The sequence below is a fragment of the Lutra lutra genome, chromosome 2 (genome assembly GCF_902655055.1).
Source record: "Lutra lutra chromosome 2, mLutLut1.2, whole genome shotgun sequence".
NCBI classification, from domain to species: Eukaryota; Metazoa; Chordata; class Mammalia; order Carnivora; family Mustelidae; genus Lutra; species Lutra lutra.
The window spans coordinates 40,114,496-40,142,207 of NC_062279.1; the positions used below are offsets into that span (position 1 = coordinate 40,114,496).

Here is a 27,712-nt window from a genome sequence, read left to right on the forward strand (position 1 = left end):
AATAGAAGTAATCATAGTAGATAACCATTTCTTGTTGATTTTATACAGAATGCTTTAAATGTTTTACCAGCATATTATTAGCACCTTGAACTCCGGTTGTTTATCTTAAATGGAGGCTGAATTTAATCAGCTCCTTTTCCTACACTCTGGAGAGATTCCTGTACTACTTCTCCTTTCTATTAATGTGATTAATTATATTAACGTATTGTTGATGCTTAAACCATCCTTGTATTCGTGAGTTAAACTTCATAGAGTCACTGAGGATTTGTTGTTTTCACATTGTTAGTTTTGCTTTGTTCATTTTACGTAGAATCTTTTTCCTCTGTGATTCACTTGAAGTTCTCTATCTCATACTTTCCTGATCTGATTTTGGTATCAAAACTATACACTAGCTTAAAATGAGTCAAAGAAGTTTTAGTAGAACAGCTCTATACACCTTGAATGACTGGCAAATTTTTTTGCTGGCTACATTTCTTTCCAACATTTTATTATAAACTTTTCAACACACAATAAAGTTGAAAGAATTAGTGAACTTGAACATGGCCTGAGAAATTACCCCAAATAAATGTACCCCAGGAAAACTATGTGTGAAATTTAAACATATGAAATTAAAATGAGGGGCTCCTGGGTGGCTCAGTGGGTTAAAGCCTCTGCCTTCAGCTCAGGTCATGGTCCCAGGGTTCTGGGATCGAGCCCTACATCGGGCTCTCTGCTCAGTGGGGAGCCTGCTTCCTCCTCTCTCTCTGCCTGCCTCTCTGCCTACTTACAATCTTTATCAAATAAATAAATAAAATCTTTTAAAAAATATTAAAATGAGATGATTTAATTAGGGTTTCAGAAGAGAGAACAGCAAGAGTTATAGAAAGACATTATTTGAAGAAAAGAATGACTGAACAGGGGTGCCTGAGTGGCTCAGTTGGTTAGGCATCTGCCTTCAGCTCCAGTCATGATCCCAGGGTCCTGCTTCTCCCTCTTCTTCCTCCTTGTGCTTTGTCTCCGCCCCGCCCCCTCTGTCAAATAAGTAAATAAAGGAAAAAAAGCCTGAACATATTTTAGAACTAATGAAGTACATATCACAGATCGTATTAACAATGAATTACAAAATAAATAAGGCGTCAATAACTTGAAATATTGCAGTACAATTCTGTAATACATGAATTCTACCTATTTTGATCTGTGGCTTAATGTATTTTTTCAATGATAGCATTTTTCTTTCCACAGGTTCTCTGAGTGTTCTTTCAAACCTGCCCGATCATCTTCCTTTCATAATTTAGATTTGTGTCTTTATTCTTTTTATGTATTAAACCTTGTATTTTATAAATAATAATTCCAATCAAATCTTTATAGGTCTTATTCTACTACTTAATTGTTACTACTGTTAATGTTTTTCTAACTGGTGTTCGTGGTCACTTCTTTATGGCCTTCACTCTTTCATTTGGCTCATCTTTCTCTTCAGAAATGCTTGGGGGTTTGGTTGATGTTGTGTTCCTCCAGAGTGCATATGTTTTGTTTAGGCCATGTATTTCACAGCACTACCAACCAAGACTAAATTAATTGCTTGAGTTAAGATTTGCGAGATAAAGCATGTGATAAAAACAAAAACAAATCTACCTATTAGCAGGCCATAGTTAGAATTTCAAGTTACACTTCATTAAACACAGAGCACTCACTGTAAGACAGGCAATCTTCCTGTTTTCCCAGCTAATGGATTTTTTCCTAACCAACCTATTTACTAACTCAGCACCTTTTAAAGCCCAAGGTGGTTTAACAACATCTTCTTTTAAATTCAGAGTTCTAGGGGCGCCTGGGTGGCTCAGTGGGTTAAGCCGCTGCCTTCGGCTCAGGTCATGATCTCAGGGTCCTGGGATCGAGCCCCGCATCGGGCTCTCTGCTCAGCGGGGAGCCTGCTTCCTCCTCTCTCTCTGCCTGCCTCTCTGCCTGCTTGTGATCTCTCTCTCTGTCAAATAAATAAATAAAATCTTTAAAAAATAAAAATAAAAAATAAAATAAATAAATAAATAAATAAATAAATAAATTCAGAGTTCTAGGGCGCCTGAGTGGCTCAGTGGGTTAAGCCCCTGCCTTCTGCTCAGGTCATGATCTCAGGATCCTGGGATTGAGTCCCGCATCGGACTCTCTGCTCAGCAGGGAGCCTGCTTCCCTCTCTCTCTCTGCCTGCCTCTCTGTCTACTTGTGATCTCTGTCAAATAAATAAATAAAATCTTTAAAAATAAAATAAATTCAGAGTTCTAGATTCCTGGTATTAACAGTTGGTGGGTGCCTCATGATACTGCATAGCTTCCACACAAACTTCTCACTGCAGTTTTTGCCCCTGAAGGTTTCCCTTACTTTCTTGTAAGCTTAGCTGTGCAATTGGACTGTTTTCCCTTCATGTTTCTTTGGCTTTGTGCTCAAAGAGTTTCAGACTCCTTTGTTACCTGTATAATAGGAAATGGAAGCCTGTTCTATAGGTTCTTTCATGATTTTGTACATTACTACTCTGGATGATCTGGTTTTAGAACCCATAATGTCTGGGCAGGTGTTTTCTACTAGATCTCTTATTGGGGTAGACTGCTGTGTCATACACATTTTTATTTATTTATTTTTTTTTAGTATATATGAGGCCGGGAGTTTTCATAGCTCTGCAAAAGAAAACAGTGAAAATTTTTAATGTTTCAAATTATACAAATTAATGGTACCTTTCTGAATCAGGTAGTAGAACTACAAAATAGATTATCTGAAGAATCGAAGAAAGCAGATAAATTAGATTTTGAATATAAGCGGCTAAAAGAAAAAGTTGACAGTCTTCAAAAAGAAAAGGATGTGAGTATAAGGCATTTTGGCTTTGAGCACTGCTAAAATTAAGATAATGATATTTGATTCCTTCTATTTATAAATTATTTAATTAGAGATCCTATTTGTTTTTAAATTATAGAAGATTAACATATATGTTTCACAAATAAATCTAAAATAGAAGATTAAAAGAATATTTTTGGTTCCACTAATTTCTTTTGTATATCTTTATCTTTTTTATTACTATTGCTTCTTATACATTTTTCTGCTCATTACTTTCTAAAAATTTATGTAGCTTTTTGTTTTCTGTAGAATTAATACAGAGAACACAATTCTTTTTTTTGTTCAGCATATTTTGAATCTTTTAAAAATGTTTACTTTGTAATGGTTTATGAATATTTAAAGGCTTTGCTGTTTGATTTCTTATGTCTAATGAAAGAATGTTATTTATGTATGTACTTATGTTAAGGACAGAGTAGACACTTTTGTTTCTTATGTTTAACTGTGGATAACATTGTCTTACACATAGTAGATATTCAATATTGTTAAATGGGAACAAGTTTGTTATAATATTTTCCTTTTATGATCTTTCTGTGGAAGATCAAAAGGTGAAACATGCCCATTTTCCCTGATGTTCATCATTCTCTTAGGTAGGGCAGAGGCCACTGATGAATAAATTCATAAAACTTATAACTTTCCTTCTTTTTAATGTCCCTCCAGAGGTTAAGAACAGAAAGGGATTCTCTGAAGGAAACCATTGAAGAGCTTCGTTGTGTACAGGCTCAAGAAGGACAACTCACAACTCAAGGTAAAAACTTTTCAGTAGCCAAGATTATTTATTTCTTATGGTAACAGTAGAAATTTTAGCTTCAGGGACTCCTGGGTGGCTCAGTTGGTTGAGTGGCCAACTCTTGATTTTGGCTCAGGTCATGATCTCAGAATCCTGGGATCAAGCCCCATGTTGTGCTCCACACTAAATAGGGAGTCTGCTTGAAGACTCTCTCTGCCTCTTCCCTCCTCCCCCACACTTGCATGTCTCTTTCTCTCTCTAAAATAAATTAATTTTTAAAAAATTTTAGATTCATGGGGCGCCTGGGTGGCTCAGTGGGTTAAGCCTCTGCCTTCGGCTCGGGTCATGATCCCGGGGTCCTGGGATCGAGCCTCACATCGGGCTCTCTGCTCAGCGGGGAGCCTGCTTCCTCCTCTCTCTCTCTCTCTCTCTCTCTGCCTGCCTCTCTGCCTACTTGTGATCTCTCTCTCTCTCTCTGTCAAAAAAATAAAATCTTAAAAAAAAATTAAATAAATAAATAAAAAATTTTAGATTCATTTTAAAGTGCTTGTACCAATGGATGAAAATGAAAAATCAGTGAACAGGCCATGAAGTTGATATAAATTCTAAACTGTTAACCAGATTTTATGGCAAATAGGCTATAGTAATGAGACCAGATTTACTTGCCTATTTTGTATTTTAATTATATTTAAATATTTGAGTTTTATTAGGTCAAAGTGTAAACATTTGTTAAGTCACCTGCATTAATAGTAAATCTGGAAAGTTTTATTCTGGCAAGTTTCTTATAACCGCCTTAAAAGTCAAACTTTCTAAGTCAGTAGGGTTTTTGGTTTTTTTTTTCCACCTGAGATGTGGGGTGGATATCAATCCATTATAGGCTTCTGTCCAAAGTAGAGCTCTGCTCTTCTCACAGGGGAGGAGCAGCACTTACCTCAGAGTCAGTCCCTCCCACTTTTGTCATCATGCTGGCAGATGTGGAACCCAAACAGTGACTTGCACAGCTTCACAGTTGTTTGTGCCCCTCTAATATCCAGCCCTTGCCTTTTCAGTTACCTGAAACTGGAATTTCCTCTGACTACACCCTCCTTTTTCTCCTCCTCATTCATTCTACCTATTGCATTTCACCTTTAACCCCCTCTCTGTTGTTTCTGTTGATAAGCTGGATAGTTCTCTTCTGGCCCCTTTTTCCAGCTCACACAGTCTGCCAAGCAGCCATTTTAACTGTTTTCCTCACCACTGTCTTTCCTTATCTTAAAAACTTGTGAAACCCCAATTCAGATAGCCTAAAGTTTTTTTCTCTATTCCAAATTAACCAGGGCCAGCTAAAGACAATTATATATCTTTCTCTCTTTTCTTTTTTTTTTTTTTTTAAGGTATAATTGGCATATAACATTATGTTAGTTTCGGGTGTACGATCTAATGATTAACTATTTGTATATATTCTGAAACGATCACCACACTAAGTCCAATTAACATCCATCAACATACATAGTTAGAAAATTTGCTTCTCTTATGATGAGAACTTTTAAGATCTATTCTCAGCAACTTTCAGATATGTAATACAGTATTATTAACTATGGTCACCATACTGTGTACATTATATCCTTGTGACTTAGTTATATTGTATCTGGAAGTTTGTACCTTTTGACCCCCTTCACCCATTTTGCCCACCCTCTACATCCCACCTCTGGCAACCACCAATCAGTTCTCTATTTGTGAGCTTGGTTTTTTTTTGTTCTTGTTTTTTGTTTTGTTTTCTTTAGCGTCCACATACAAGTGACATCACACAGTATGTCTGTATGTATCAGACATACATCTGTTTTCCTGTATTTGAGTTATTTCACTTAGTGTCATGCTCTCAAGGTGCATAATACCACAAATGGCAAGATTTCATTCTTTTTATGGCTGAATAATATTTTTACACACAAACACATGCCCCCTACAGTTTGTTTATCCATTTATCAATTGATGAAACTTAGGTTGTTTCCATAAGGGTACAGATACCTTCTCAAGTTAGTATTTTCATTTACTGTGGATAAATTCCCAGAAGAGGAATTGCTGGGTCATTTGCTATTTCTATTTATAATTTTTTAAGGATCCTCCATACTCTTTTCCACAGTGGCTACACCAAATTACATTCCTTCCAAAAGTGCACAAGGGTTTTCTTTTCTCCACATCATCACAGCTTATTATCTCGTCCTTTGGATAATAGCTATTCTAACAGGTGTGAGGTGACGTCTCATTGTAGTTTTGATATGCCCCTCCCTGATAATGAGTGATGTTGAACATCTTTTCATGTGTGTGTTGGCCATCTGTTTGTCTTTGTAAAAATGCCTATTCATATCCTCTGCCCATTTCTTAATAGTTGTTTTTGCAGTTGTATGAGTTCTTTGTTTTCCGTATTAATCCCTTATCAGATGTATAATTTGCAAGTTATTTTCTTCCATTTATTACATTGCCTTTTCATCTTGTTCATAGTTTTCTTTGCTGTGCAGAGGCTTTTTAGTTTATAGTAGTCAGAAATAGATTTTTACTTTTGAGAAAAGTATGTATTTTTACACACACATACACACATAATTATTTCTGAATGTAATTGGACCCTTGTTGCTGCTTGGTAATCCTTTCATGTATCTCAGACCAACTGTATGAGATTTCCCAAAATTTAGGAATAGCCTAAGCCTTAATTCTTTAACTCTCAGCTCCTTTGTCATCAAGAGAGGCCATCTTGGGGCGCCTGGGTGGCTCAGTGGGTTAAGCTGCTGCCTTCGGCTCAGGTCATGATCTCAGGGTCCTGGGATCGAGCCCCGCATCGGGCTCTCTGCTCAGCGGGGAGCCTGCTTCCTCCTCTCTCTCTGCCTGCCTCTCTGCCTGCTTGTGATCTCTCTCTGTCAAATAAATAAATAAAATCTTAAAAAAAAAAAAAAAGAGAGGCCATCTTATTTAAATTTACACATTTGTTTCTTTGGTACCTATAAACCTCTTATGTTTTAACCTTATTTATGTATATGTTGTTGACCTAGGAATTTTGCTCTAAAAATTTACCCTAATAAATTACAGCATTATTTACAATAGTAAAATTTAGAAACAACCTAAAAGTTAGCAGTCTTACTCAACTGTATCCTGTAGAGCCATTAAAAGGAATGAAGTAGATCTTACATGCCTGACATGGAGAATTGTGTATGTTATATCATTAACTTTAAAAATAAGTTGGTGAGGGGTGCCTGGGTGGCTCAGTGGGTTAAGCCGCTGCCTTCAGCTCAGGTCATAATCTCAGGGTCCTGGGATCGAGCCCCGCATCGGGCTCTCTGCTCAGTGGGGAGCCTGCTTCTTCCTCTCTCTCTGCCTGCCTCTCTGCCTACTTGTGATCTCTCTCTGTCAAATAAATAAATAAAATCTTTAAAAAAAAAAATAAGTTGGAGACATTGTGATAAACTTAGCAAGAGTGTTCTAAGAATAGAAGGAAACTTCCTGAACCTAATCAAGGATAACTATGAAAAACCTACAGCCAACCTGACACTTACTGCTTTTCCCCTAAGATCAGAAACAAGGCAAGGATGATCACTTTTTTTTTCCTATTTTGTTATTATTTACTAAACTCCAATATAGTTAACATACAGTGTTATATTGGTTTCAAGTGTACAATATAGTGATTCAGGAATTCTGTACATTTCTTAGTGCTCATCAAGATAAGTGTACTTAATCCCCATCACCTATTTCATCCATCCCTCCACTTTCCCTCTGGTAAGTTGTGTGTTCTCTGTAGTTGAGTGAAAGTCTACTTTTAGGTTTGTCTTTTTCTTTTCTTTCTTTTTTTTTTTTTTTTTTTTTTTTTTTTTTGAGAGAGATAGAGAGTGGAAGCAAGGAGGGACCAAGGGAGAGGGAGAGAGAGAATCTTAGCATTATACTCTCTAGCTCCATCCATGTTGTTGCAAATGGCAAGATCTCATTCTTTCTTATGGCCAAATACTATTCCATTGTGTGTATGTGTGTATATATGAGTTTTGTGTGTGTGTGTGTGTGTGTGTGTATATACCACCTCTTCTTTATCCATTTATCTATCATTGGATACTTCAGCTGCTTCCGTAATTTGGCTGTAGTAAATAATGCTGTAGTAAACATGGGGGTGCATATAAGGATGTTCACTCTTGCCACTTCTCTTCATCATAGTATCAGAGGTTCTAGGCAATACAGTCAGGCAAGAAAAGAAATAAATGGCATTCAGATTGGAAAGGAGGATGTAAAAAAAAAGATCATAGAACTAGTAAATGAGTTCAGCAAAGTCTCAAGATAAAAGATTGGTATATAAATACCAACTGTTTCTGTGTACTACTAGTAAATAATATGAAAATGAAACTACAGTAGTATCATAAAGATTAAAATGCTTGGGGATAAGTTTAACAAAGTGTAAGACTTGGATACTGAAAACTATAAATCATTGCTGAGATGAAGACCTAGATATATGGGGACTCCTGGGTGGCTCAGTCAGTTAAGTGCCTCCCTTCAGCTGAGGTCATGATTGCCAGGGTCCCAGGGTTGAGTCCCACATCAGGCTCCCTTTTCAGCAAGGAGCCTGCTTCTCCCTCAGCCTGCCACTCCCCGCTGCTTGCACTTGCTTTCTCTCACTCTCTCTCTCTCTGACAAATAAATAAATAAAACCTTTTTAAAAAAATCTAGCTATATGGAGAGACAGTCCATGTTCTGGTATCAGAAAATTAACTCTAGTTAAGATTGCAGTTCTCTTTATTGATTTAAAGATGTGGTGCAATCCCAGTCAGATTCTTAGTACACTTCTTTTGTAGGAATGGACAAGCTGATCCAACAATTTATATGATAACAACAAAGGAGCTAGTATAACAAAAAAAAATCATGGAAAGGAAAAGCTCACACATTCTAGTTTCAAGACATAATAAAACTACTATAATTGAAATGCATGAAATTCACATAAGGATAGACATCTCAAGATAATAGAGTGTAGCACATGAATAAAATGAAGGAAAAAAACCACCTGATCATCTCAATTGATGCAGAAAAGGCATTTGACAAAGTCTAACACCCTTTCATCATAAAATACATGCACACACACACCACAAACACCTCAATAAATTGGGAAGAGAAATAGAAAGGGAATTTCCATAACATGATAAAAACTATATATGACAAACCCACAGTGCACATCATACTCAGTGATAAAAGACTGAACGCTTTTCCTTTAAGATTAGAAGCAAGACAATTATACCAACTACCACCACTTCTGTACTTCTATTCAAAATAGCACAGATGTTCTAGCCAGAGCAATTAGACCAAAATTTTTTTAAACATGAATTGGAAAGGAAGAACTAAAACTATCTCTGCAGATGACATGATCACCAAAATCAAAAAACATCTCCTGGAACTAATAAAATGAATTCAGCAAATTTGCAGGATACAACTCAGTTACATTAGCTACAAAAATAAATTATATGTGCATAATGAACAATACAAAAAGGAAATTAAGAAAATTTTATTTACAATAGGATCAAAAAGAATAAAGTATTTGGAAATAAATTTAACCAAGGAGGCAAAGACTTGCACCCTGAAAACTGCAAAAGTATTGAGATAACAATACTACCAAAAGCAATCTACAGATTCAGTGCAATCCTTACTAAAATATTAATGGCATTTTTGCAGAAATAGAAAAACCCATCCTAAATTCATACGGAATGTCAGTGGACCCGGACTAGCCAGAATAGTCTTGAAAAAGAAAAAAGTTGGGAGAGCAATCAAAGCAGTGGGTATAGGCATTAAGGACAGTCATGTAGACCGATGGAATAGAATAGAGAGCCCAGAAATAAACCCTCCTATATATGGTCAGTTGATTTTCAAAATCAGTGTGAAGAACATTCAGTCCTGGAACTGAAAGTCTTTTCAACATACTATGCTGGAAAAACTGGATATCCACATCCAAAAGCATGAAGTTGTACCTTATGCCATATTTTAAAAATGGAACTCAAAATGGATAAAAGACCTAAATGTAAGGGTTAAAACTATAAAACTTTTAGAAGAAAATGGGGAATTGTCATGTCATGCCTCTGGATCTGCTTTTTGGAATTGATACCAAAAGCATAGACAATAAATGAGAAATTGGACTTCATCAAAATTAAAAATTTTGTGCATCAAAGAACAGTATTGATAGTGAAAAGGCAACCCATAAAATGGGGAGAAAATATTTGTAAATCATCTATTCAATAAGTGGTTGATTTCCAGAATATGTAAGAATTTATACAACTCAACAAAAGCAAAAAAATTACTAAGTTCACTAATGGTTAAAGCACTTGAATAGATATATCTCCAAAGAAAATACACCAAAAAAAAAAAAAAAATCACATGAAAAGCTGCTCAATATCATTGTCATTAGAGACATGCAAATCAAAACCACAATGAGATGGTTCTCATCCATTTGGAATGGGTTATTACCCAAAAAAGAGAAACAGGAATAATTCTTGGGAAGCATGTGAAGAAATTGGAACTCTCATCCCTTGCTGGTAAGAATGGGTGGTTCTTCAAAAAGTTAAATATAAAATTACCACATGATCCAGCAGCTTCATTCCAAAGTAAATATCCAATTCAAAGCAAGGACTCAAGCAAATACTAGTTTACCAATGTTTGTAGCAGCATTATTCACAGTAGCCAAAAGATGGAAACAACCTGAATGTTCCTCAGCAGATGAACAGATCAAGAAAATGTACATATATGTATTTGTATACATATACGTAGCCAATGGAATATTATTTGGCCATGAAAAGAAATGAAGTGTGATAAATTCTGTAACATGTTTGAGTTTACAGAACATTCCGAATGAAATAATCCAGACACCAAAGGATAAATATTGGTATGATTTAACTTATGTGAGGTATCTGGTATGGGCAAATTTATTGAAACAGACAGAAAGTAAAATAAAGTTTATGGGGACTAAGGAAGAAGGGAATTCGGGAGTTATTATTTAATGATTATTAATTTATGTTTGGGATAAGGAGTTTTGGAAATAAGTAGGGGTTCCATAACATAGTGAATGGAGTTACAGCCACTCAGTTATACACTTCAGAATTGTTAAATGATAATATAAGGTGATTGTGACATGGTCTTTTACTTAACTAAAACGAAGACTTTAAATGTTAAAATTTTTAACGCTTAAAGTCGGGTTTCATGTAGAAACTAAAGGAATTCAGTGTACTCTCTCTACAACCTTGGATCCTTGTTTGTGTATTTACAGGGTTAATCCCTCTGGGAAGTCAAGAATCTTCAGATAGTCTGGCAGCAGAGATTGTTACACCTGAAATCAGGTAAGGAGATCATGAAATTTAGTCGTGCTGCACAGTATTCCTGGAGGAAACTTATCCCTCGGCAGTATAAAGAGGATCAGTTTCTTACTCATTTTTACTAACGGTTTCAACATGAACTCCGTATTTAAAGTCTGTGTTTGCACCTCTTCAGTTGGCCGAAGAGACTTGATTTTCCCATTTCAGTAGGACAATATTTGACACATTCACAGCAAACTAATATATTCATGATTGGATATCCTTACGAGACATTTAGCAGTGAAACCACTTGGCTTAAAGACAGGTTATGCGTAGCCAACAGCCTGCAAAATTAGTCACTAAAATTTATTTCTTAACTACATGAAATGGTCTGGGAAAGATATAATAGAAATATCTCCCCATTTCTACTACTCTTGCCTCGATATTACCTTACATTCTTAATTTAGTCATAGCATTTGTAAAATTCCATTTTTTCACTATATACCTGGTTTGATATGGAAGAATGAAGAATGAAGGGAGAGGCACCAAGTATCCAGCAGAAAGAGGATGGTTAATTCTGAATATTGCTTTTACCCTCTTTGGGACTATTTGCCCCCTTTAAAAATTGACACTGGCCTTGACTCTTCATAGCATCTTTGAGGGGTATTAAATGAAATAAGGGTTGTGTAAGAGTTTTATGAAAAGTCTGAAAGTTACCATAGGCATTTAGTTACTTGTTGAGTAAATGACGACAAAATTTATTCTTGTTAGCATTTATTTAAGGAAGACAAACAAAAGGAGTACGATGCAGCACCAACACTGGAAGCCTCTTGTATACCTTTTAATTTCTACCACCTGATGTGGTACTTTATTATTGGGCCAATAATATTTGTAGAATGAATGAACTTTTTTTATTTATGAATGCTTCCAAGTACATGGCTATACCAAAAAAATAAAAGTTTTAGAGTGCCTGGGTGGCTTAGTCGGTTAAGCATCTGACTTTTGATTTCGGCGCAGGACATGATCTCAGGTCATGAGATGGAGCCTCTGTGCTGGGTGTGGTCTGCTTAAGATTTTCTCCCTCTCTTCCTTCTCCCCTTCCCCCACTCATGCATACACACTCATTCTCTCATCCATAAGTAAACAAAGAAATAAAAATTTTTAAAAACAGTTTTTAAGGAAGCTTTTAGGTTATACAGTTGATTCAGAGGTGCCGAACCTGAGGAAGAGAAAAATGATATTCAACAAGTGAAATGGCTTTTTTGAGTATGACGCAATACAAATTCAAATATACTGTTTCCAGAAGAGCCATCAAGAAAATGAAATGGTAAAAGAGATGAAGTATAGCACTGTATTAGTTGAAGGTGACAACTTGATAATATATGTCTGTATTGTGAAATAAATTTATTGATCACTGCAATAAATTTAGCTAACATTCATCACCACGCATAATTATAATTATATTTTCTTGTGGTGGTACAACTTTTCCTTTGAGCAGTTCAGCAGAATATGGATATTGTCTACAAATATCCACAAAATTACTCTCTAGAAATTAATCCTAAGGAAATAACCAATAAAGCTGATTGTTATTAACATGTTAAAGTTCAGAATTGATATCAAATTCTGAATAATTGGGCATTGATTAAATAAATAACAATTCATCTATATTGTTTAACGTGTCATTTAAAGTATTATATTACCATTGATGTGTAATATTTAATGATATGAAAAGATTGTGAATAAGTGTAAATAGCAGATGCAGCTCTAATAATCCAGCCTGTTAGCAAGAATACAATTTACCATATTTATAGGAATGGGTGGAATCCATATCTTGAAGGCATTCTTCATTGAATATTATATCTTGCCACCAAGTGATTAGCAGTTCAAGAGCGTAGCATTAGAGACCGTGTTTTTTGATGAGAACCAAGGAACAAATATATAAATGCATTCATAGCCTAAACATTTAAACCAAAAAGTAAATAAAATTTTGAAATGGCATTAATTACAAATCATAATATTTGAAGACGCTGTTATCTTCGGATTATCCATTCTGAAAAGAAAGTACTGAAGACCTGAAATGTAAAATCTTAGCCAGTTACAAGAGCTAAATTCTTTGCAGGGTTGTTTTTTGTTTTTTGTTTTTTGTTTTTTTCATTTCTGTTCTCTGTGTCAAATCTGTTAATTGTGCATAGCTGGATTTTGATAATATGGTATTGATGTGCCACATAACCAGTTTTTCTTTTGCTCATTCAGGGAGAAACTTATTCGTCTTCAGCATGAGAATAAGATGTTAAAAATCAACCAAGAGGGTTCAGACAATGAAAAAATCGCCTTATTGCAGAGTCTTCTGGATGATGCAAATCTCCGTAAGAATGAACTGGAGACAGAGAACAGGTAGGAGTGTGTTGATGGCAGCATTGTGGCACAGGTTTTCTCTGTTTTCCTTGATGTTGATTCCCTTAAGCACAGATTTTAATTGTATTTTGAATACAGATAATGTGTTATTCCATTTCGTGTTGAGAGGGGTTAATCTATTTTCCTACTTAGGAACAGACTTGTGGATAAGTATTGTGCCTCTTTACAGCAGCATTTCCCTGTTTATTTCTTCAAGCAGAATGATATCAGACCCCTCCCCTTTTTCCTTTCTATTTGCTGATTAAAAGTAGAGGATTAAAAAAGAGTCTGATCACTAATTCAGTCTTCCACAACAACTTCAGTTCTATGTATTACTAGATTAATAAAGTTTACCCTGTTTTTATAAGCTAATATGTTGAAGGATCAGTTGATGTGAGAAAAAGAGGATCCATCATAACTGAATGGACAAGAACTTAAAAAAAAACTGATTTCTTGTGAGCCTTAAATGTCATTCATCTTATAAACAATTATGAGGGTTTAGAATCTGCAAATTAAACAAGAAAACCACTTTTCTGCTTGTACGTTTTCAGTATATCGAATTATGCAGTCATTCAAAACTACTTTAAAGCAGTAGCTTACTCTGGAAAGGATTACTTTCATATTTTGTTGTGAAAGTCTTTTGGTTCTTTACGTTTCTGGAAATGTTTCTTAGATACCGAACATATGGTGTCTTTTCCTTTCCGTAGTGCTGTGCTATAATTTTTGAGGGATTTGACATTTTTATTAATGGTTTCATAGTTTGCCTGATATTACAGATTCTTTGTTTATAATGCCCGATTGATTTGGCACTTCCCAGTTGTGAGTCAGTCTTGTGAGTCCACATTGTTTTTACAATTTTACATGTCCTGCCCTTCTTGGCACTTTAATTTTTAAAGCTGTTGAGGTAGAATCGGCAAACAGTATAAATACCAGAGTAATTATTAGAGCACAGTTAAGCATAAACAGAAGGAGAACAGTTTTGTGTGAATTCTTAGAGCATAGAGAATGAATACTTTTTAAAAATACTTAGAAAAGGTTTTTAAAAAGGAAGAAAAGGGAGTTGCAGAAAGCCGCTCCCAGTCCCACAGTCCCATGGTGAGAGCACCCTCTGTTCAACACCATCATCCTTTGCCTCTAGGCTATATTTTAACCATCTTACAGGAAGGCCTTCTCTGTACCCTAATTTTTTTCCAGTGAATCAGCACCCACAACTTCCTTTATAATGCTTTTCATTGTTTCTCACAGGCTTTATAGTTATTGGCCTTCTCTCATCAGAAACAAAACAACTACTTGTCATTTGAACAGCACTCATGTTGTAGGTGATGGATTATCTCCCAAGTCCTGATGGCATTTACAGCTGTTTACAACTTAGTATTGTTTGTTCTCTCTCTCTCTTTTTTAATCATTTTACCTTCTCTTATTTTTTCATCATGATCAATGTACTCTTTAATCCCAATCCCTTCTTTCCCCCATCCCCACACCCACCTCCTTTCTGAAAACCATCAGTGTGTTCTTTATGGTAAGAGTCTGTTTCTTGGTTTGACTTTTTTTTTCTTTCCTTTGCTTATTTGTTTTGTTTCTTAAATTTCACATATGGATAAAATATAGTATTTGTCTTTCTCTGGCTGACTTACATCTCTTAACATTATACTCTCTAGCTCTCTGATGTCATTACAAATGGCAAGACTTCATTCTTTTTTATAACTAATATTCCATTGTATATGTACCACCTCTCCTTTATCTGTTCACCTATCAGTGGGCATTTGGCTGCTTCCATAGTTGGGCTGTTGTAAATAATGCTGCGGTAAACATCGGGCTGCGTGTATCCTGTTGAATTACATTTTTGTATTTTGGGGTAAATATCCAGTAGTGCAGTTACTGGATCATAGGGTGGCTATATTTTTAACTTTCTGAGGAACCTCCATGCTGTTTTCCTTGGTGGCTGCACCAGTTTGCATTCCCGCCAACAGTGCGGGAGGGTTCCTTTCTCTCCATTGCTCATCAACACTTGTTTCCTATGTCTTTGATTTTAACCGTTCTGACAGGTGTGGGGTGATATCTCATTGTAGTTTTGATCTGCATTTCCCTGATGATGAATGATGTTGAGCATCTTGTCATGTATCTCTTGGCCATCTGGATGTCTTCTTTGGAGAAATGTCTGTTCATGGGGCACCTGGGAGGCTCGGTTGGTTAAGTGGCAGACTTCTGCTTGGGTCATGATCTCAGGGTCCTGAGACTGAGCCCCACATCAGGCTCCCTGCTGAGCGGGGAGTCTGCTTATATCTCTCTCTCCCTTTTGCCCCTCCCCCTGCTCATGCTCACTTGCTCACTCTCTCAAATCAATAAATGTTAAAAAAAGAAATGTCTGTTTGTGTCTTCTGCCCTTTTTTTAAATTGAATATTTTGGGTTTTGGTTGTTGTGTTGTATATGTTTTCTGTATCTTCTGGATACTAACTCTTTTTTTTTTTTTTTTTTTTTTTTTTTTTTTTTTTGAAGATTTTATTTACTTATTTGACAGAGAGAGAGAGATCGGGGTAAGCAGGCTCCCTGCTGAGCAGAGAGCCCAATGTGGGGCTCAATCCCAGGACCCTGAGATCATGACCCGAGTAGAAGGCAAAGGCTTAACCCACTGAGCTACCCAGGCGCCCCGAGGATACTAACTCTTTATCAGATATGTCCTTTGAAAATATCTTCTCCCATTCCATAGGTTATCTTTTAGTTCTGTTGTTTGCTTGCTTTGCTGTGCAGAAACTTTTTATTTTGATGTAGTCCCAGTAGTTTGTTTTTGCTTTTGTTTCCCCGCTTCGCGAGACATATCTAGAAAAATGTTGCAATGGCTGAAGTCAGATTACTGCCTGCACTCTCTTTAAGGATTTTTATGGTTTTAGGTCTGACATTTAGGTCTTCCATCCATTTTGAGCTTATTTTTGTGTATGGTTTATGTTTGGATGATCTGTCCATTGATGTAAGTGGGTGTTGCAGTCCCCTACTATTACTGTATTACTATAGATTAGTTCTTTTGGTTATTAACTGTTTTATGTATTTGGTTCTCCCATGTTGGGTGCATAAATTTTTTAAATTGTTATATCCTCTCATTGGATTGTCCCCTTATATAGGGTCCTTCTTTGTCTCTTGTTACAGTCGTTTTGTTGTTGTTTTTTAAAGAGTTTATTTATTTGAGGGGTGCCTGGGTGGCTTGGTCGGTTACGTGTGTGCCTTCAGCTCAGGTCATGATCCCAAGGCCCTGGAATGAGGTTCCCTACTCAACGGGATGCCTGCTTCTCCCTTTCCCTGCTTGTTCTCTTGCTTTCTCTCTCTCAAATAAAGATTTTACTTATTTGAGAGAGCAAGAAAGCATGAGTCAGGGTGAGGGGCAGGAGAAGCAGACTTCTCGCTGAGCAGGGAGCCCAGCGCGGTGCTCAAGCCCAGGACCCTGAGACCAAAACCTGAGCCAAAGGCAGATGCCCAAACAACTGAGCCACCCAGGTGCCCCTGCAGTCTTCATTTTAAAGTCTACTTTGGGGTCGCCTGGGTGGCCCAGTGGGTTAAGCCGCTGCCTTCGGCTCAGGTCATGATCTCAGGGTCCTGAGATCGAGTCCCGTGTCGGGCTCTCTGCTAAGCGGGGAGCCTGCTTCCCTCTCTCTCTCTCTCTCTGCCTGCCTCTCTGTCTACTTGTGATCTCTCTCTGTCAAATAAATAAAATCTTTAAAAATAATAATAATAAAGTCTACTTTGTCCATTATAAGTAATGCTACCCTGGCTTTCTTTTGACAACTATTTGCACGATAAATCTTTCTCCATCCCCTAACTTTCAATCCGCAAGTGTCTTTAGGTCTCAAATGAGTCTCCTGTAAGCAGCATATAGATGGGTCTTGTTTTTCTATCTACTGTTACCCTGTGTATTTTAATTGGAGCATTTAGCCCATTTACATTCAGTGTAGTTATTGATAAATATGTATCGCTGGTTTTGTTACTTGTTTTTTGGTTGTTTCTATAGTTTTTCTGTGATCCTTTCTTCCCTTGCTCTATTTCATGGTTTATTGGCTTTCTTTCATGATGTATTTGGATTCCTTTCTCTTTATTCTTTGCATATCTATTATTGGTTTTTGATTTGTGGTTACCATTAAGTTTGTATATAATATCTTCTGCATATAGCAGTCTATATTAAGTTTAAACCCATTTTTTACTCCTCTGTCCCACTGTATGTTTTAGGCATATGGTGTCATGTGTTATATCCTTTCATGAACCCCTTGACTGAATTTTATAGAAATACTTATTTTTACTACTTTTATGTTTTTTACTTCTCATACTCCCTTATGGCCTTTCCTATCTACTCAGAGTCTCCTTTCATATTTCTTGTAGGGCTGGTTCAGTGGTCATGAATTCCTCTAGTTTCTGTCTGAGAAACTATCTATCCTTCCATTCTGAATGATAGCCTTGTGGGATAGAATATTCTTGGCTACAGATTTTTCCCTTTCAGCATGTGGAATATCATTCCACCCTTCTGTCCTGTGAGGTTTCTGCTGAGAAATCTACCAATAGCTTTATGGGGTTTCTCTTGTATGTAACTGTTTTTTCTTGCTGCTTAAAAAATTTTTTTTAATCCCTATTTCCTGCCATTTTATGTGTGTTGGTATGAACCTTTTTGGGTTGAACTTTTGGGGGCTCTCTGTGCCTCCTGGATCTGGATATCTGTTACCCTCCCCAAATTTGGGGAGTTTTTAGCTATTTCTTCAAATAAATTTTCTGCCCTCTTATCTCTCTCTCCTTCTGAGATCCCTGTCATATAGATGTTATTACCTTTGATGGAGTCACCAGTTTCAGAAGGCTATCCTGAATTTGCTTAATTTTCTTTACTCTCCTTGGCTTAGTTTGGTTATTTCCCATTGCTCTTTCAGGTCATTAATTTGTTCCTCCACTTCATCTGGCCTGCTGTTTATTCCATTAAGTGTATTTTTAATTTCATGTATTGTGTACTTCACCTTTGATTGGTTCCTTTTAATGCTGTGTGAAGGATCTCATTGATGTCCTCCATTCTTTTATCAAGTCCCATGAGTATCTTTATGTTTCCTACCTTACATTCCGTCAGGCATATTACATATATTTGTTTTGCTTTGGCCTCTTGTTGTGGTTTGGTCCTGTTCTTGCATTTGGCCCATATTTCTGTGTCTCCTCATTTTGTCTTACTTTCTGTGTCTATTTCTGTTAGGAAAGTCAGCTACTTCTCTTGCTACTAATGATAACAGCCTAATGAGAAAGAGGTCCTGTAGTGCAGTGTTGCCTATTCCCCAGGGCCTGGCACTTCAGGGTGCATCTCCTACGTGTGTGCTCTGCTATTGAGTCTTGACCTCTTTTTCCTTCATTCCAGTTGCCTTTAGAGGCTTTCTTTGCGTATTGTGGACAGTGTTTGGTCCCCAGCAGGGGTGGGGAGTGTTTTAACAAGGTGTGCAGTGGTGTGCTTGTGAAATGAGATCTGACCCACAAATGAGACCAGAGGTCCCACAAAACACACAAGTTGGGAGATGGGAGATGAGAGGTTGGCAGGGTTTGCACAAGTTTTCTGGATGGCGGTGGGGTGGGGGTTATTGATGTGCTGCAGCCCTGGGCTTAAGGGGAGTGTGACTGGGAAGGGCGGAACCATGGAGCAGTGGTTGGTACAAATTAGGTAGGAGTGGTGGCTATGTGTTTGCTGGGGGACAGGGAGAGGGAAATGGTGTCTGCCAGTTCCTCTATTCCTGGAAGGGTCTCTGCATGATCCCTGTTTCTCCGGGCCACATTCAGAGATGGGCAAATCACTCCCTCTAGTCCGCCCTCGGTGTTTCAAAGTGCTGGTTCTGTGCTATATCTACACTACCCTTGGTCATGCTGTGTCTTTAAGGGCTGGGGCACTGCTTCCTGTTGCAGTCAGGGTTCTACCAGAGCCGAGCTCACCAGTTTTTTAAATTCCAGGCTTTAAGTCTTGCTGGCTTTAAGAACTCAGGAAACTCAGCCTCTCTCACTTTGAAAGTCAAATATTACAGAGATCCGTCCTTCCTATTCAGGGCTCCCTGGTGAAAGTGTGTTTTCCACCCTTCATGCTACTGGCTCCCTCCCCACTATGGGCAGTCATGGTCTGTTTTGCTCCCAAACTGTGACTTTGCCCTTCCTACCTTCTTCAGTGGGACCTCTTCTGTACCTTTAGTTGTGAAGTTTGTTCTGCCAGTTTTCAAGTTGTTTCCTGGGTTATTTACACTCCTGTGGTGGTATCTAGTTGTAGCTAGCTGTTGTCATATGTGGGATGTGGCAAGCTTAGGACCCTCCTACTCTGCCATCTTCCCAGCAGACCTTTTGCTTGAATTACAGTACAGATTGATAACTTGCCTTTGTAGTATGACCATATGTAACCTAGAACAACAATAATAATAGCAGCTAATGTTTATTAAGGTTTTGTTTGTTCCATATATTGTGCTATTCATTTTAAGTATGTAGTCTTATCTTTATTAAAGTTTTACAGGTGAGGGAATTTGGTCTCAGACCCAGGCTACCTAAATTCAAAGCCTCTACGTAATCCATACCTTTTTTTGTTTTTGTTTCTAAGGTTTTTATTTTTAAACAATCTCTACACTGAGCATGGGGCTTGACTAAACCCGAGAGCAAGAGCCGCATGCTCCACCAACTGAGCCAGCCAAGCACCCCATCCATACCCTCTTTCTTTCTTTTTTTTTTTTTTAAGATTTTTTTTTATTTTTATGTATTTATTTGACAGAGATCACAAGTATGCAGGGAGGCAGGCAGAGAGAGAGGAGGAAGCAGGCTCTCCGTGGAGCAGAGAGCCCAATGCGGGGCTCGATCCCAGGACCCTGAGATCATTACCTGAGCCAAAGGCAGAGGCTTCAACCCACTGAGCCACCCAGACACCCCTCCATACCCTCTTTCTTTTCAGTTTCTCTTTTGCCATGTTTGCAAAACATTTTTTTCTGTCTTCCCCTCATGGAACGCTTTTTCCCTAAGTTTGTTCTTAATGGAGTTTAATAAGAATTTACAGGACCTTGTCTCTAACTTAATCTCTAGTTCTTAATCTCTGATTCCACTGAATCTTTTAAATTCAATTTGTTCACCATCAATATATTGTCTGTCAGAAGGAAAGGGTTGTCGTAAACCTCCACAATTCTTTCCAATTAGTTTTCCCAGTAACTTGCCTGTTTTAAAATCTGTAATAACTTGCTGACCCTCACAATACACTTCTTTGTCAAAGTATACATACATGATCTTGTTCCCTTCCCACTGAGAGTATTATGATCTCAAACTCACCCTCTTCCTATACCTCCTGACAATTATATGTAAGTAGACTTTACTTAGGATGTGAACTAACTAAATCTCTGAAGGGAGATTAGAGGCAATTCACATTTATAGAGTGCCTGTTATGTACAGGTACTGTGCTGAACAGTCTGTATATTATCTTACTCTTCTAAACAACACCATGAAGTAGGTATTATAATGCTCATTTATTATTTTTTTTGAAGTTGCATTTTTTGAAAAAAGATGAACTCATATTTTTTCCACTTATATTTGTATATCTTCATTCCTCTGTGCATAATTCACACTTCAACAGTTCTATTGCTGTGATTGTCTATTCCCTCTCACTAGACATCTGAGTTGTCTAGGAATATCTTGATACGGATTTAGTATACATTATGTTAATTACCACAGTATTTTTTTATTAAATAATTTCAAAAATGGCTAAGGTGGATGGTTGAAATACTCTAATAGTTTGAAATATATTTTTCGTATTACTTTCTGAAAAGATGGAACAAAGTTACAGTGTCACTAGTAATGTATTTACGTATCTCCCCACATTGAGTATGGATTTTTAGGTAATTCCTTCACCATTTAAAAAGCACCCAAATTTTCTATCCTTTGATTTGAAAAACATCAGTTATTATTATAGATTTAATTGAATTTTTACTGTGATTTTCACTAGTCACAGAACTTGGAACATTTATGGTAAGAATTACAGTTTACTTAGTAAAAAAAAAAAATTGCTTATTGAATTTTCTGACTGTTTAGATTATAAAAATTCATTGCCCTGTTTTGTCCTTAATTTGAGGTAGTTCTGCCATTCTACCATTTCACTAATGTGTTTCCTCCTAAAATCACCAGTCCTCGCTTAAATGGCCAATCCAGTAGGAGCATTCAAGACTTTATCTTACCTCATGTCTATTGTATTCATTGTCGTTGTACATTTTCCCCTTCCTTAAACTTTTTTTTTTAATTTCAGTTAACACAACTCTCTTATGTTTCTCCTAATTCTCTTCAGGGTGAAGCTCCTCTTTCTACCCTGTGATTGGTGACCTGCCATGGACATCTTTGTACTCTTTTTTTTTTTTTTTTTTTTTTTTTAAGATTTTATTTATTTATTTGTCAGAGAGAGAGAGGGAGAGAGAGCGAGCACAGGCAGACAGAATGGCAGGCAGAGGCAGAGGGAGAAGCAGGCTCCCTGACGAGCAAGGAGCCTGATGTGGGACTCGATCCCAGGATGCTGGGATCATGACCTGAGCCGAAGGCAGCTGCTTAACCAACTGAGCCACCCAGGTGTCCCTCTTTGTTCTCTTTTACACTCTTCTTCACAATCTTTCTAGTTAGTATTATTTTTGCTTATGGCTCAGTTAACTCCAAATGGCTCTCACATCTATATTTTCAACACAGATTTCTCTTTGTGCTTCAGACACAGAGGTCTAGCTGTCTGACAGATATCTCTAGGCTCTGCATTTTCAACAAATAGAAAATAAGTTTATCTTCCCTTCTCAACCTGTTTCTCCTGAATTCCCTTCATTAAATGTTTTTCAGTAATTCAAACCGAAATCTTTAGTGTTTTTCTTCCTTGTATTCTTTTGCCCTTTAGATAGATTTCATCCTTGTTACCTCCTCTTTCAGGCATACTTATTAATAACTGTGGTAGCCTCCTCCTGGTCTTCATGCCTTCACTTTGACCTTTTTAATAACATCTTCCTCTCGCCTACCAGTGTGCTCTAAAATGTTGTCTAAGTTTCACCCTTCTTGCAGTCCTTTAGGGTGATTGCCCAAGATTAGGGAACCAAGTCAATCATAATTGACTTAGAGAATTTCTGAGCTCCAGAATCAACATTGTTTTAAAGGCTGGGTGGGTTGTTCCATTTCAGCCAGATTTTAAGATAAGTTCTAAATACTTTTGCATTCGTGCATGGTTATACCCAACCTCTCCTCTTCTCTGGTTTAATCTCTAGCCATTCTTTCCCTCATAATTTAGTCTTTAGACATGTTGTTCTTAAAGAATGTTATTTATTTAGTTATTTATTATTTATTATTAATTTTAAGTAGGCTCCATGCCCAACATGGAACTTGAACTCACAACCCTGAAATAAAGAGTCACATGCTTTACTGACTGAGCCAGCTAGGCGTCCCCTTTTTTAAAGAATTTTTTTTTTTTTTTTAAAGTAGGCTCTAGACATGCCATTTTTAAAGTCACAATAACCTCTCATTTTTTGTGTGATTAGGACATGGTGAATTCTCTGTTTTAAATCTGCTTTCCACTCTTAATCGCTTAAGTATTTTATTTCTTGTTCTAGTCTCAGTCAAGCCTAACTCCTCCACATGATTAGATAAAGTTCTTTCTGCTTCAAGCAGTCATTATTCCTTTTTGGTACTTCTGTGTGCTATGTGGAAGTATTTATCTTGTATTAGTATTTATCTTGTATTTTAACATTTTGCTTCCCTACTGAATTCCTTCACTATGGGGATCTTTTAGCGCAGTGCTGAGCATAGTGCCTGACACATAGTTTCAATAAATGTATTTACATGAGCTTCATATAATTAGGTGTATATAAGCACATTGGGGCAACAAAATATGTCCACTAAACTACCATACTTGAAATCATCATAGAAATTTCAAGTAAAACAAAAAAATAGCCAAAACAGTGAACTGCACTACTATCTTAACATGAGGGTTTGTTTTGTTAATTATACTGCCTTTCTAACCAACATGACAACCTAGGGAGAAGATAAAAGTAAGTCTGAACTTGGAAAATTAATATACAGTTGATTTCTAGGTTGGTGAATCAAAGACTTCTGGAAGTACAGTCACAAGTTGAAGAATTGCAAAAATCTTTACAGGATCAAGGCTCAAAAGCAGAAGATGTAAGTTTTAATATGTACCAACCAGTAGTTTCACAGTGTTAAGAAAAGCTATAAGTTCTGTTTTTTATTTGATTGTCTCTATCAGAATAATTTACAATTATATTGGTTATAGAAAAGAAGCAATACTTTCCTATTACTAACATTCCTTAATGAAAGGACCAGACAGTACTTCATTGTACTGATTGGAATCACTGTGCTGGAAATTGGAAGTTTATTTGTAGTTATTAGCTAAGGAGTTGACTGAGGCATTGTGGAGTTTTTTTGTTTGTTTTAGGAAGTGGGAAAACTAGGATTTTTTCTTTAAGTTTTTATTTATTCATTTAAGTTCCTTACTCCCATTGTGGGGCTCACACTCACAATCCTGAGATCAAGAAGTCGCATGCTCTTCTGACTGAGCCAGCGAGGCGCCCTGAGGCTTTGTGTTATAAATGTGTTTGTCTCAATCTTCAGAGTTCAGGGTTTTTTCCCTCTGGCCAATAACAACAACAGTGCTGTTAGAAATTTGGCATGTTCAAGTAGAAATTTTTTATGTATAATTGATATTTTCAAAAATAATGCTATCCTTAGAAATAACCATCCCTGAATTTCTGAATCCTCTTGCTACCCCAGGCCAGCCCCACACAAATAGAAGTTCACAGACCTTCTTTTATTTTAATATTCCCTTATACTCTGCGTATCTGTCATAGCCTTGCCTGCTTGACTGTCATGGTTGCATTAGAATATAGTAAACATGTTGAGCCAGAACTAGATGGACTTTAATCTTCTCATGCTGTCTGAATTACCACAATGCTCATGTAGCACATAGTAGTCAGTTTCTGATGAAAGTGTGAATAAATTTTGCAAATCCTTTCCTTTTAGTAAGCAGTATACGGTAGAACCGCAGCTATAGTGTTCAAAATTAGTGTAAAGAGGGGGAAAAAAAAAACCTTAATTTTAGTGACCAATCTTTGCTTCAGACAGTTGGTTCTTTTATTATTGCTAGTGTAATTTGCTATAAACTCTGGCCTTTGAGTATAACCCTTTACATAGTTGTATAAACCTCTACATAGTTGCTTTTTGGAGAATCATCAAAACTATAGGTATATCATTTCTATCCAGTCTTAGTAATGTAAGAGGGTATGAAAATGAAAGAAACCAATGAAGGGGTGTTGAACCAGCATATTACTTAAAACCTGTGAATATTAGATCTAAATAGCTCATCATTGATCTGATTTTATGAGTTTCATAAACCTATAGCTATCTTCTATTGGTAGTATGTTCTTTCTAAGATCTCTGGTTTTGGTTTATCCTTTCATTAATGTGTGGGTAGTCCTTCTTAGACCCCAAATTGATTCCTAGTTCTTAAAATTATCACCAACATCTAAACTACTCTATTCCCTTATTAAAATAGAACTAGTTTGAAATGTTACGGTTTACTTTTTAAAAGTGTTTTTCTAATCCAGAATGGTAGGCAAGAAAGAGATGAAGCAAAACCAACATTAGTGTATTAAAATACTTAGAAGGCTTAACTAAGATTGTCTTCGAGATGAACCTAAGTGATTTCTTCAGTGAAATCACTTGGTCTCTCAAACTTTGAGGAGACTTTTTGTTGATTTGTTATAGGAGAAAGGGGAAGGGCATGTGGTACATGGGAAGTTAGAGTGGCAGGACATCAGTGTCAGCTCCGCCTTAGTGTTACAGAGATAGCTGCCATATGTGCTTGATTCTCTTATTTGTGTTAGAACATTCAGAAGGAGTTTGTTCTGTAAACAATAATTTTGCATAGGTATCCCTGTGGTAATCAAATCTGATTAACTATGCTCTGTGCCATTACTTAAAGAGAACATACTTCAGAAGTGAGATGCCAGCCATGAAAGTACTATTTGCCTAAGTTAGTCAATTTATTTGACTGCCCAGATGCTAGAGAGGTGTTACTCTAACTTCTTAGATATTCCCTTAGAGTTCTTTTATATATATAGAAAAGATTCAGATAGGAACTTTCCTTATTGTGATAGGACTCAAATCCAGCAAATGTTTGATGTTTTCATCTTCTCTTCCACTCACCTGTGGTGTCGCATCTCAGGAATACCAGGTAGTATGTAGAACAACTGGCCAAATGGAACTGGTCCCCTCTAAAGAATAGCGTAATTTCTGCCCATTTCTATTACCAAAAGCATAGTCCTTTCATGTGACCTTAAGTCAGTAGGACGGTTTACACATTTTTATTATTATTTTTATGTCATTTATTTTTAGCATGGAAGCAGAAAAGCATTCTTAAATCCAGTCATATGGATAATATGAGCTAGCCACAGTGTATAAAACTCAAGAGAACAAGACAGGATGAGGAGACCATAGAAGAAAGAAAAATGTACATTTTTGAAAAAAAACATGCATAATTTTTGCTTATGTTCATGAATTACTAAATCGTTCCTTCTCTTGGCTGCTGTATTTGCTTCATACTAATATGTCCTCTCTGTCTCTTGGCATGGTTTCTGCTCAAAAGGCTATTGTAAGTATGGCTTCCTATTCATTTCTATATATTGAGCAAATTTTTTTTTATATACATTCTCTTCCATCATAGTTGATGGTATTGAAATTTTTTAATTATGGGAATTCTATGCAAATAATTATGTTATTTTCCTTACAAGTTTATGTCCTTTACACTTAAGATATTTAAAGGATATTGAAAACAAGTCAAGCCAAAAGACCTCTGCTCTTATTTGTTCCCCCCATCCCACTCCTGCTCTGCCTCCTTGTTATAATTAGTACATTTTTATAAATTATTTTGGAGCTTCCTGTTGCAATCTGGCCTCCTCCTGCCACCTCCTTTAATAGTAACGGTCTTCATTGGAGAGGTGGTGGAGTGTAGGAAGCATGGGAGTAAAGACCATGCACAAATTTTGGAGTCTGGCAGGCCTGGGTTTGTTTTGGGGTATATTGTTTTTTTTGCTTTCTTTTGTTTTTCCCAGACCTGGGATTTTAATTTTGGGTCTGCCACTTGAAAGCTAGTGAATGTCTCCCCAGTCTCACCTTCTTCACCTGTCAGATGGGCTGATATGGCTCATAGTGGTGAGATTAACATGAGACTGCGGTGCCTACTGTATTAACCATTCAGGAGAATGATTATTATGTATTATCTCAGTTAAAACTAATTTTGCTAGCGCCCAGTCAAAACATAAATGCAAAATTACGGTTAAGGTACTTAAAAAAGTATTTGCATTTTACCATCTGTACAAAAGAATGAACAAAGCGATAACTGAAAATTAACAGAGTTACTGCCTTTCTTTTATATTTGGGGGAAGCACTGATGGGAGTCTTGTAGTCCATTGATCTTGGTGTAGTTTACATACTGAACAAAGAAGTAAATTTGATATATTCCAGAGCTGTGTTAAAATGGACTTGAATAAACAATTATAGAAATCATATTTAAATAAGGTGACTGAAAATCAGAAAACTCACTGTGGAGGTTTTTTCCCCCCATCACTGCTGCTATTGACTGACTGGACAATTTGTTTTAAAAGCCTACATTAATTGGGTTTGGCTGAATTTCTCTCAAAATGGAATGTTTCATAGAACTCATTAATAATATGTACCTTACAAGTTTTAAGTTTAGTTACAAAACCTAGTGGTCCTTTATAGAATGCCATTATTATTATTATTTTATTTTTTTATTTTTTTATTTTTTAGGCCAATTCTCATCTGCTTTTTGGGTGACTGTGTGTGTGTGTGTGTGTTTTGGGAGAGAAAGAGCACACATGTGACATAGGGGGAGAGGAAGAATTTTAAGCAGGCTCCACACCCAGTGCTAGCCACCACAGGGCTCAGTCTCACAATCCTGAGATCATGACCTGAGCCAAAATTAAGAGTCAGGTGCTTAACCGACTGAGCCACCCAAGCATGCCAGGAGACTTTTTTCTTTCTTTCTTTCTTTCATTTACTTGATAGATCACAAGTAGGCAGAGAGGCAGGTGTGCAGGAGCAGGCCCCCCTCTGAGCAGAAAGCCCAATGGAGGGCTCCATCCCAGGACCCCAAGATCACGACCCAGCCGAAGGCAGAGGCTCGACCCACTGATCCACCCAGACACCCCACCCCAGGAGACTTTATTTTTATTATTTTTTTAAGATTTTATTTATTTTAGAGAGAGAGTCCTCAAGCAGACTCCCTGCTGAGCAAGGAGCCCAAATCAAGAGTCGGATGCTTGAGTGACTAAGCCACCCAGGCACCTCACCAGGAGAGTTTTTTAAAAATCTCCAGCCAAAGCTTCATTCTTAAGTAAATTAAATTCTGTGCATACAGCGTCCTTCACATTCCCATACAATCACATGAAT

The 27,712-nt window shown here is 36.9% G+C and overlaps 1 protein-coding gene across 2 annotated transcripts in view; it reads left to right on the forward strand.

The window, feature by feature from the left end:
• HOOK3 (hook microtubule tethering protein 3) overlaps positions 1–27,712 on the forward strand; it is a 120,415-nt gene that overhangs the window by 67,350 nt on the left and 25,353 nt on the right. Inside the window, exons 12-17 of one of the 2 annotated variants that reach the window (XM_047717228.1) lie at positions 2,713–2,823; positions 3,514–3,601; positions 10,833–10,902; positions 13,111–13,251; positions 23,317–23,404; positions 25,887–25,892. In XM_047717228.1, the coding sequence (XP_047573184.1) occupies positions 2,713–2,823; positions 3,514–3,601; positions 10,833–10,902; positions 13,111–13,251; positions 23,317–23,404; positions 25,887–25,892 (504 nt within the window). The remainder of the gene's footprint in view (positions 1–2,712; positions 2,824–3,513; positions 3,602–10,832; positions 10,903–13,110; positions 13,252–23,316; positions 23,405–25,886; positions 25,893–27,712) is intronic. The other variant, XM_047717229.1, reaches the window with a different exon arrangement.